Source organism: Strigops habroptila, chromosome 1 (genome assembly GCF_004027225.2).
Source record: "Strigops habroptila isolate Jane chromosome 1, bStrHab1.2.pri, whole genome shotgun sequence".
NCBI classification, from domain to species: domain Eukaryota; kingdom Metazoa; phylum Chordata; class Aves; order Psittaciformes; family Psittacidae; genus Strigops; species Strigops habroptila.
Genome location: NC_044277.2, coordinates 26,903,385 through 26,915,872, shown reverse-complemented (window position 1 = coordinate 26,915,872; position 12,488 = coordinate 26,903,385). Strand labels below are relative to the sequence as shown.

The following is a 12,488-nucleotide window of genomic DNA, read 5'->3' as shown; positions in this document are numbered from 1 at the left end:
TGCAGTTCTGCACAGTTATGGATGTGTTGCATGGCAGGAGGCAGCACTGAAGGACACACAACATGCCTGAGGTTTGTGAGAGCTTTGAGCCATGTCAATTGCTTTTTGTGGCTGCTGCTCACATCAGCTTCAAGAACAGGCGTTTCAACACAGGGAGAGTGAGAGCTTCAGCTCTAACTGGGCAAAAACCTCTGGGGCAGCAATTTAAGAGACAGAGGTCTTCTAGAGCAGCAGCATGGCAGGTTGGAAGTTATTCTGAAAGCACAGCAGGAATGAATAACTCCCCTTGAGACCTCAAGGCAGGGAATTGAAATCAAGCTAGTGGGGAATTTTCCAGAGTAAAGGCTTTTTTCCATCAGAAAGTGTTGTTTCAACAAAGCTGAACTTTTCCTGGAAGAGCAAATACAGAATCTGACAGGAAACACTCTTTAAGTAAGAGGAGATTTTTTTTCATCAGGAAAAAAGCAGAAGAGAGACTGATGTTTTATTTTTATAAAGGTTGCTTCTGGTTATGTGGATTAAGTTTGTGTCTTGATTTGTTACATGTATAAAAATAGTAAGGGCTACACAAGGAAAACTGTTGAACGTAGAGTCATTCAGTTCTATCGACAATCACTCATCTCATTTCTCTGTCAGTAAGACAGAACTATGTTATACAGAAACCTAGATCTTTACACCCCCAAACACTTCTTGCATCTTAACCACTCAGCTACTGGTTATTGCAAGGTAACTGAAGACTTTTCACATTTTTCTAAAAGTAGTTCCTGCTACAATAAAAAAAAAAAAAAAAAATTAAAAATCTTATTAAAATTTATATGTAAGACTTCCACAATACAGTTAAACTGTTTTGTATAAGTACTGGAACCCGATCTCAAAGACTCAATGTCAGAGAATAATTCAGTATTTTTCAAATGGGTTAATCTCCTTGAGTTATGATGCAAAATTTTAAGAAAAGTACCCTCAACCATAGAACTGAATTGATTAAGAAAGTGATGGTAGCAATTCCCGTGGGAAGTGTGTGCCAGTTGACCACCAGACATGATCATGGACAAAGCAGATGGTACTTTATGTAAGAGTAGCTGTTCTTCAGTACTCCTTTCTCCAGAGTTTTAAAAATTCTTCTCATGTACTGATCTATTTTCTGATGCTGAACAGTAATATTTTTTTTCTGAAGGCATCACTCACTGTGAAATTAAGTAATAATAGTCCTACATGCACTCATTTATAGGTAACATCTCTAATCTTTTCATCTGTGAGCCTCACTAATTTCTTGGAAAGTTGTTCTTTACTCTGCTTATAAATGGTTTTGTGTTTGCCAACATAAGCATAAAAGAGTCCAAGTCTGGGAGAAAAAAAATAAAAAAATTGAGTATCTGTACCTTTCAGGATATGTCCAAAGACAGTAAATTAATGAATTGCTGAAAGCTTCTTCCAGAGCTCTGCAGCCTCCAAATTTACAATAAATCCCAAGGCATTCTCAGGTCAAATAAATAATACTGCAAACATAGCATTTCCATTGTTCTGCTTAAATTTAAGGTCAAAGTTACATGGAGCATTGCAATAAGCTTTTAGAACATCATACATAGTCTTCACAGAACCAGAGTTGAAAGTGCTTCCAGGAGACAATAAACAATTTTTTATTGGGATTTACAGGGTGTACTTGTTCAAGATTTCTGTGATTTCGTAATTCTTTAAACTACCCAATACAAATGTGACTCAAAGTATAACAGAACAGCATTGATTACAATAACAAAGTGATATTGCTTTTAGCCTGACTTTCTAATAAAATCAGGCTTACACAGTTGTTACCTGTCTTTTGTTCACCTTGATTTTTTTTTTATGTTGTGCAGTTTAGCAACACCTGACAAAAACTTATAGGTATCACAAAGTTAGATAGAGATCTGAATATGTGTTCCTGCTGATGTTGCAGGAAGGTGTTAGCCCTGAGCTGATCCAAGAGATATCAGTCAGCCAAGAAATCTATGAATACTTATCAATTTGTCCATAGCTCTGAATCAACCTACTTCGTGGTGGCTTGTGTTTGGTCAAAGTGGTGGGGCAGGATGAAGGACAAGTCTGGGATCTAGAGGAGGAAAGAGAAATAAATCTACTGTTCTTGAGAGAAGTGCTGGGGGGACACACTCAGTGATCACTGAGTTTTGCAATTTCTACTTAGGAACTAACTTGAAAGGCAAGTGATGGCCACATTTTTTTTAATTATTTATAAAAACAAATATAGAAATATTTCTATTCAGTAATATTTTTTAGGAGTTTCAGCCAGTGCCTTATATCTTTTTGTAATAATTTGAACTATGGAGTAAATGTTATGTCTTCAAAGATCAAAATCATACTATTCCCACTTACAAAATTACATAAACATTTTGAAAAGAGAAAATGAAGCCCTGGAAGGCTAATAAGTGTATCTAATAGAAGGTATATTCCACTACTTGTATGATTTTAGTTTATTTAGAATGATCCTCTCCAGTCGTTTTGCAGTTCTGCTTTGATAAACTACTGTAATACCTGTTATACCCCTGGAGAATTTCTGCTGAGTGTTCAAAATGATATGTGTCAGAGACTGCAAGCCTGGAAAAAAACAGATTTTATTCAGTGCTAATTTCGTTTCCCTTGAAGTAGAGTAGATAACAGGAATCTGAAAGAAATTACTGACATTGGAGTAAAGGATGCACAAAACAGTCTATGTAACTCAAATGATTATAATGAGAAAACTTCTTGGTGTTATTTCTTCAGTGCTAAAAGATTTTTATTTTTTTTTTAAAGAGATGAAATCAAATAGCTTAAGATTCAAACTAACCTACTTTAAAATTCTCATGATTTTCTGTGGATTAAATAGCGTTTGGAGCCTGATACTCGTCCTCAGTTCAAATTTAAATGAAAACAATCTTCTTAGAAGATGGTGGAATTGTTCCAGTGTAAAATTGGCTCCATTGTAAGGATAATCAGGCCAGTTAGTGGGAATACAGAAAAGGTGATGGCAGTTTTACTCATGGGAAGTACATATAGTTACTTTAGTCTCTGCAGGATATCTCTCTTACCGCACTTCAGAGAGTACAGTAAATAGAGTAAATACGTCAGTCACATTCTGAAAATTACACTTGCCTGAGGCAATTATTAGCAGATTGAGTTGTAGTGTTCAAAACATTTAAAGGTGAGATATGCAGCTCTGCATACTGAGAACCAAAGGATGGCAGATGGGCATATGAAATTTCTCACTCAGTGAGAAAAAGAATACAAGATCAGGGAAAATTTAGTCTGGCTCAGATTGGAGACGGCTTCTTCTTGGTCTCCCCAGTAACTTTGTATTTGAAAGATGGTCATTACCATTTTTTAATATGAGATGAGCAGGAGTCATACATTTCAGTATCAAGCATTTCAGACGTATTTCTTGATTTTCCTTGCACAGTGTGAGTAGTGCAATTGCTCTGCTTCCTTGCCTGAAAAAATCTGTGTATTTCCAATTTGTCACCATTTAAAACTCACTTGTCACTACAGTAGTATTTGATATCATTACATTTTGGCCCAGTGCAGGAATAGGCTTGGGTAAGTAGAAACAGTAATAATGCTTTCATCCTTAAAACCGAATGTTGCCAGTTCCTACCCTAGTAGCATGTGGCCCAGCTGCAGACACACCAGTAAGCCAGGGTCCAGTGCAATGTAGAAATAATCAAAATGTCTGTGGAGGAACTAGACTAAGTCACTGAAAGCAGTAAAATTCAGCAGGTTTTGAATTTTCGGCTGGGTAAACTGGACTGTAGGGAACACAGATGTATAGATAGAAACTTCAACCTCAAATGTTCCACTGGATGTGCAGCCATAAGGGACACTAGTCCACCTGGTGTTGCAAAGCTCCATCTTATCTGGCTTCTACTATGTCTTTGTCCTTGGCAGCATTATGTTAGTTGCCTAGTCAGAAACATACCCATAGTTACACCTGTGATATTTGCATATAATTTCCCAGAAATTATGTTTAGCTGTAACGAGAAAATGTACACAGATATTCTTACGGTGTAATTTTTAGGGAACTAATATGAAATGTCAAATTGCAAAATTTTACCAAAAATTTTTTAACAAAGAAGAAACAAATTAGCTGCCTCTTAAAAATGTCATTAAGTGATATAAACAACACATTACACATGCAGAAACACCTTGTTTACTAACATTTTCAGATGTAAAAAGTAATACTGGGCTAAAACGAACTTTGAATAATCTGTCCAAATGCATGCACGAAATGTTGCCTGATCTGGTGACATAAATTTGAACAGACTTAATACGTTTATCTTTTACCCTGAACAACAGAGAGAAAGCAGATTGTTTTCACTCTTTCAAAGTGTCAGATTACTCTGTACAGGGATGTGTATGAAGCTCGGGCACCACTATATACACACTGCTTTAGAAATCTATTTAAGCCCAGTGATTTGCAATCAATGAGACTCTCCTTACGAGAGAGGGCAATACTGTCAGTGTAGCTATGCCACTCTTCTCTATGCCTAAAATAATTGGTGATCTTACCATTGATTTGTAGGTGCTAGAACAACTTACTCCTCCTAAAGTTATACTCTTTTTGTTCACCAGGCACCATGCCTGCAGAATCCTTCGGTGCTGGTTGTGTACATGTTTTTGTTCTCCTTTGTCCTGTGTGTGTGTTTTAGGGAGAAATTCACGTATTTTTATGTCAGTACAGTCTAAATTATCCTCTCTTTTTTTGTATAGATTAGTGATGGCCTTCAAAAAGATGAAAAAAAATCATAAAAAACTGACATCCTAAAGTGTGTGTGGATTGCAAAAGTCCACTCCAGGTCTGATTAAAGTTTGAGGCATATTTGCATAAAACCATGGCAACAGATCCAAGAATTGCATTATGAAATGTAATAAACCCAGACTTAGAAGTATGCAAATTCATGTGCCTGGCTATTTTTTGGAGGTGCTATAAGAGATCATTCAGGGTATGGAACTCAATAGGATAGTAGCAGCCATGGAAAACATAAACCATAAAATTCTGTACTAGGGGTTTTTTTTTTTGTTTGTTCATTTGTTTGTTTGTTTGTTTTTTTTTATATGAAGAGTAGGTACTCAAGAAAAACTTAGTCTGCACTGCATGCTCTATTTTCCTTCTTTGAAGTGTCAGAGAAAAACCATGGAAAAAATAAGTGCTAGGATGGATACAAATGCAGCACAGAAATGCAAAGTTATTAAATTAGGTTTTGAGATGATACAAAATATTTCATCATGGGTAGAGATTTGAATTTGGATTACTTTGCTCTTGCATATACTTTAAATGAAGCAGAACTGTTAGGAAGCAACTTCAAGTTTGTCTTTATGAGCATCAGAACTTGTACCAATGAATAAATGTGAATAATTGGAACTGAAGCCTAGGGCCTTCTTCTGCTGAATTCACTCGCAGAAACTGAAACTTGCTTTACTGATGTGGGTCTTGGACTTGCTCTGTGCAGTAGACATCCCCTAGCATACCTATGTAGTTGAAACACAACTGCTTCAGCAAAAGTAGCATGTACTGAAGCTGGAGCTGTAGAGTGATGAAGGGACTTCTTGAGGTTATGTCATCCAACCCCTGCTCAAATCAATGACGGCCTGGGGCACTTGCTCATGACCTTGTCCGGTCAAGTTCTGAGTACCTTCAATGGTGAAGAGTACTCAGCTAGGTAAGCTGTTCCCATGGCTGATTGCCTTCATTGTGATGTTTTTTCCTAATACCTGTGTCTGTCTCCCATCATCTTATTTCTGTGCACCACCAAAAACTGATTCCATTGTCTTTCTGCCCCATTAAGCAGCGTCTCCAGCTAGATCACCATTAGACTTCTCCTGAAAACTGAACAAAGATGGCTCTCAGCTTCACTCTGAATGCCATGACCTTCAGCCCACTGTCCCTCTGGGTAGCCTTTCCTGGACTTGTTTCAGTGTGACATCTGTGTATCTCTCCTCAAGTTACTGTTATACACAAAGGGCAAGGGATGGTTTTGTTTTTTTCTGGTTTATGCCTTCAACATCCTTTCACTGAGTAAGGAGCAGGAGAGAAATTAAGAGTATGGTACCCGAAGCATCCCTTCCAGTTTGTTTCTGCGGCTTAGTGCAAGGGTTTCGCAGCAAAAGAAATTGTACAAGTGACACAGGGTTTTTTAATAATTTCAAACCAAACTGTTTTAGAACTGAGTTGTAATAATGTATCTGAATGACCTAGGACAAATGAGGTTGCTAAGAAGCCGTATGTTTTTTATTTAGGGAGTTCAGAGACAGGAATGAATTTAGATCCAGCTGTGTAAAAGTATGGAAACACTTATCCAGAACACTTACATAATCATAGTCTGCTCTACTCCTTCATTTGCAGAGATAGATCAAGTATAGTGGTTAAACCTCTCAGTTTAACCTGAGTTCACAAACACTAAAATGCCAAATTCAATGTTTTGAATGACATCAGAACACAACAAAGTTAAACTTCTACTGTAAGTGAAACTTCTGTAATTAATGCCCTAAAAATTTACCCTAAATCTCCACATGCAGATGCTGTGCAATTTTTCAGTGTCTTCTATCTAGAGGCAAATATAGCCCTATTGTGAGTACTGAACTTTACCTCCTACGACATTCCAAAAGCCAAGAACCACATGGTGAAGACTATCAGGCATTTCTTCATACAGTTTTGGCAAAGACAGTTTAGTTGTCTCAATCTGCTGAAACCTCAGGAATAAACTTCAGCTTCCTTTGTCTTCCCCCCCTTACCACATGCGAAGTGCTTCAGAAAGCATGAACTCAGTATGGAAAGTTCCTGTTTCATTGAAGTGGTTTTTTTTATCAGAGAATAAAGGCCCACATTTTACAAATTAGGCTTATAGACAGCTATTGTATTACACCAATATAGACTAACAACCGCCATTTTGTGGGCTGCATGAAACCTTTGCAGTGATTGAAATGAATATTAAGCCCTTTCTCCCTATGCTGGTTACAAAAGGTCAATGTGTGTATTAACAAAATTCTCCTGGAAATCCAGAAATGTAAAAAGCAGAGCCTGCATGCAGGGAGATATGTAATCAAATACAGAATATAAATTAAACAAAGGACCCTTCTTGTTTCATAAGTTGTCCTATTCTTGCATTTTTAAATCCATCCTTTTCTTCTCTCCCCTCTGGCAGTCTCATGTCTCTTCAAATTGTTAATGTTAGAGGATATAAGAAAGTTATAATTAATGGGTAATTAAAATCAGGTTTTAAAATTCTGAACTGCTGAAACAGAAGGATAATTCTGTCTATTGTGGGACTGAGCAGTTAAAATTAATATCTCTGAATTTTAAATCAGCTTGATGGTACAGCTAAGTAGATATTGGTAAATGTTTCAGAAGTTCTGGATACAAAAGATACTGAAGTACTGCGACGCACGTCTTCAAAAACTTCGCCTGGAGGCTGGATCCAACAGTGAAAATCTCAACCCTGAGTTAAGTCAGGACCTAACCTGAGATTCACAAGTACATGCCAAGTGCCAGGTGCCTAAATAGGCCAACAGATTGTTGCCACTCAGTAGGGGCTTGCTGAAATTCTGCCTTCCCTGAGTTTAGGTACTAAGCATATGCATTTGGGAAGGACTGGCTGGATCATCCCTGTCTCCTCTAATACAAACCAAAGTGATATTATTCAGGACATGTAACAGATTTGTGGTTACCAAACAAAGCAGTCAGCTTAAGGTCTATACACTCCTTGGTACTATCCTAGACCCACCTACTGTGTTACAGGGGAGCACAAGCACAAACCAGGTAAAGGGCAGTAGTGGTGTCTTCCTCCATTTTGCTGAGTAAAAGCTTTTCCTCTGAACCATTATGCAGTTGGGAACACAAGATTCAAGGGATAGTAAAAGAAGACAAGCATGAGGGAGTATGCTTTTACATTGATTAGGGTACATAGTAGGGAAAGGGCTGGTGCCACTCCCCAGTCCTTGCTTCTAAGTATATTTCATGCATTTTAAAGCAAGCACTTACTGAACAAAGTCCCCATATACTCATGAGAACAGTTTGGCAAACATATCTTTCTGTTTCTGGGAGAGCTCCCTAGCCCTACTTGCCTGGTAGTTAGGATACTCTTATGGAAAATTATGAACTTAATTTCTCTCTGATATCTGGAAAGCCCAGGTGCCCTGCTCCCTAGAGGAAAGTTCTGGGCTAGAATATAAGGCTGGAAACACCCCAGCAATGTATTTAATGGGAACGGCTGAAACTGCTATGCTTTGTATGAACTTCTGCACTGGTGGAGTGTTCTTAGCATTTCTACAGGGCTGGGATGCTTTGCTTGTCAACCCCAAGCAGGCCTGCATGTAAAACTGACACAATTGCCAGCACAGATAGGAAACCAAGAGTTCTGAATATAAGCATCAGCAAAACTGAAGGTATGTAGATGTTTCTTGAAGTATGAAGTTAGCATCTTGCATTTCTCACTTACGTGCTTCCATACCAGCTAATTTTATTTTTTCTTAAATTGCAAACAAAGCAGGTGCTTTCTTTCACTCTGAGAAATGTGGAGAATAGTGTGAAGAATACTGTTCTCCAGTTGTGAAAGGGTGTTGTGGAAATAAATGCTGCAAACTGAGGTGGAATGCTACCAGGTTTGAGGTGGTATGTTGGCACTGGCCAGACACGTATCTGCTCACTCCCTCTTCCTTTGTCTCAATAAGGGTAACTACAATGATAGAAACATTACCAGATCAAAAATGCTCCCAGAATCCTTTTCTTTTAAAGAAAGAATATTTAAGTGTTGTTGGGGCTCATTCCAGCTGTCCTGGGTTCAGGTGCAGCAGTCATTTTTTCTCCTTCTTAGTAGCTGGTGCAGTGCTATGTTTTTGACTTTCAGCCTCGAAACAATGCTAATAACACCAATGTTTTAGTTGTTGCTAAGTAATGTTTACTCCGACCAAGGACTTTCTCAGTCTCATACTCTGCCAGGGAGGAGGGGAAGCCGGGAGGAAGCAGAGATAGGACACCTGGCCCAAACTGGCCAAAGGGGTATTCCATACCACAGGACGTCATGCTCAGTATATAAACTGGGGGGAGTTACCCGGAAGGCCCAGATCACTGCTCAGGTTGGGCTGGGTATCGGTTGATGGGTGGTGAGCAATTGTATCCTCTCCCCTTGTTATTTCCCTTATCGTTATTATTATTAGTGGTAGTAGTAGTAGTTTTGTATTATACCTTGGTTACTGGACTGTTCTTATCTCAACCTGTGGGAATTACGTTCTTTTGATTCTCCTCCCCATCCCTCCGGGAGGGGGGGGAGGAAAAAGGAGGGGGAGTGAGCAAGCAGCTGCGTGGTTCCGAGTTACCGGCTGGGCTTAAACCACAACACCAGCTATAACACACAACCAAATGCCATTCCTCTTCTCTTAATGCAATAATGGTGTAAGAAAAGATAACCAAGAGAGAAAGAAGTGTATATAAGAAAAGATAACCAAGAGCATTTGGTTCTTCAGAGAGTTTCTAAAACCAGACTGGAAATTGAGCTAGCTCCCCAGATGTCATTGTGCTGTATTCACTTTCTCTTACCTCCATTCTGACAACTCCGGTTTATTTCAGCAAGACCCAGAAACTGACGCCAGCTGTGTGGGCGAAACAGTGTCATACTCTGACCATATAAGTAAAAGAATTGCAAATTAAAGGCAAGAGAGAAGAACTTCATGAACAACACAATGAATCATGTATGTTACAAGCTAAATTTCCAGGCACAGTGGTTTGCAGTCATTTTTATCACATGCTGCATTCTGGATTTGTACTTATTTTACAAAGTCAACCACCCCTGTACTTTTTTGTTTATTTGTGTTTTTGCTAAGATACTAATCAGTGTTTCCCTCACATGAGGAGATATTGAAAGGAATAAGCTAATTTCTGAGCTTTATTTATTCATTTATAAGAATATTTATATGGGCAGATCTTCTTGGTGATGACAAAGAAACTTATTCAATCCCTATGAAGCATTGTAAGACTTCTTCCATCTGCAGAAGTCTGTCAAAACAGAGTGGCTTTGATTGTTCAGGTTGTTGACTGTCAGCTCACACACTCCTGACAACTATTCTTAGCATTCTTCTTTCTCTCCCCACATTAATATCCCATGCATATTATTGATTTTTACTTGTCCTGTCCTGTCTTAGACTATGCGTTCTTCCCAATGAGAAACGTGACACTCGTATTTGTTCACAGTGCAGATTTATATTGTTTGCATATTTAAATGTTCTACTATCACTTATGAAGATCACAAAGAGATTTTCTCCCTTCCCCTCTTTTCTCTCATTCTGGTTAATGTTTCAACACCTGCCTCTCACTGTCTAGCAATCAATATAATGCCTCCTTTTTCTTCTCATGAAATAGAGTAGAAAAGTGGTCTGTTAGTGCTAGACAAGGTGGAGAAGATTTTGTATAACTTGAAATGTAAACTAAATGGCGTTTAAAGTGTACTACATTGCAATGTCCCTTCAGCCATGCATCATGCTATTTCAGTTTACAGTAGCTCACACTGTTTGGATGAGACAAAAGGAGCTGCAATGATGAAAATGAATGGATCTGCCTTGCCTTCAGTGAAAATAGATGACAGTCAGATTACAGTCTTCCTCATCAGCATGGCTAATTAGTTTTTATACTCACTGAATACGATAGTTTATTCAAAATAAAGATATAGAGGAACAGAGTTAACCCTTCTTAGGGTTTGTTTACACAGGAACATTCAGAAATATTGAAGAAAACTGATGGAGATCATTAAGTCAATGCCAATGTTCTAAGGATTATTCTGCAGTTAATTAAAACCATTTTACACTTCAATCTTTTTAATGAAGGAGTTTTTATAAGGATTTAATGTATGCTAAAGATGAGAATCAAGTTTATACCCTTAGTGTTTTTGCCTAACTTTTTGAATATTGAACATGCAGACTGTAAAACATAAGTAAGCAAGTACCAATAGTGGAATATCTAGTGCAAAGCTTTATTTTTATAATTAGGGAAAACACTTCCTGAGATATTATCTGATGTTCAGTTAAGTAGAAAATTCTTGTGAGCCTGTCTTCAGTGGGATCATAAAGGAATACAAATGAATCTGCCCTTAAGCTCCAACTTGCAAGAAGTAGGATTCTGGTCATAGCATTTATCTATAGTAGCATGTTTTAATTAATAGACATTTTCAAGTATTTAAGAATGGTCATATGGAACCATACCAAAAAGCAGTTTAGCACAATCTCCTGCCACTGAGAATGGTCAAACAGGGATACCTAGGAAAAGTTGTATGAGGAGTGAAAGCAGAAATAACAAGTATATTGCATTTTCCCTGATGATCTCTCAAATTCCAGATATTTTTAGATCAAGCCAAGTGTCCTTCCTATGCAGTTACTGACCCTCAGTGGATTTTCTTTCGTAACACTCTCCAGTGTTTCACTGAAAATGTTTACCTTGTGTAAATGTTTCAAAGGATGCTGTCCTTCATTTAGATTCTACAGCTAAACACAAACAGTAGAAGAGGTATATTTTCCAGCAAAATTTGGAGTACACAGTTCTTTGGATTTACTGAAATCCACAAAAATCAGGAACCAAGAAACATTTTTGTTGTTTGTAGCATATTGGAGTATCTGGAAAGACTTGGTAACATTGTTCAGGGAGTCTTGACATTAGTGGTACACCAAATTCCAAACGAGATATTTTTAAAAGGTGTAATAGTTTTAAATTTATGATTTTTACTTTCAATCAGTTTAAGACAGAAACTTTCTACCATATGGCAGAGAAAGAATATGAAACCATATGCACCCAGCACTGGGACTATGTTCCTGAGAACAAGCAGTTTGCTATTTTTATACTGGCCAGCAGGTGTCAATACCCCAAAGTGAAGAAGCTGCCCAGCAGCCAGATACAGTTACAAAAAGTGAGGCTGGAACAGGAAGTAGATGTAATTTCTACTGTCTCACTTTGTCTCACTTTGAAATCTGACTTTGTGAAGTTTTTCTATGCTTGATCACCACCAGGAAGGAAGCCATCTTCTGAGGGGAAAGAGGGATGTGAAATTAAGCAACCCTTCCATCCCCAAAGGAGGTACCTCTTAGTTTCTTTTCTTACTGATCTTAGTAATAGTATTTTTATTCCCCATCTCCACAACTCCAAAGCTCTGTGCTCTCTGACTTTAGCCTTTAAGCCTCTGTGCTCCCTAGCCAGCCTGGACACATCTACTCAAACACTAGAAAAGTGGCTAAGTGGACTTTAATAAAAACTATTTAAGTGTTTTTGCACCTTCTCTATTTTTCTCCTAAAGGTGCTATTCTATTACATGTTAATGGATATTTTTCTATTTATGTTCATAACACTTGTTAGCTGTTGAAGTGAAAAAATCTTCAGTGGAATTTGTTTTCAACACAAATTTCAACATTTATATGATCTTGGATAAGTAATGTCTTTTTGAACCCATTTTAGACTTCCATGGAATAGAATCTTGTAACATTTTGTGTAGTTA

The 12,488-nt window shown here is 37.8% G+C and overlaps 1 protein-coding gene across 1 annotated transcript in view; it reads right to left on the bottom strand.

Annotated features, from left to right (window-relative positions):
• CNGB3 (cyclic nucleotide gated channel subunit beta 3) overlaps positions 1-9,629 on the bottom strand; it is an 84,607-nt gene extending 74,978 nt beyond the window's left edge. The window contains exon 1 of the mRNA XM_032920346.1: positions 9,554-9,629. Within this exon, the coding sequence (XP_032776237.1) occupies positions 9,554-9,629 (76 nt within the window). The remainder of the gene's footprint in view (positions 1-9,553) is intronic.
• Between the last annotated feature and the right edge of the window lie 2,859 nt (positions 9,630-12,488).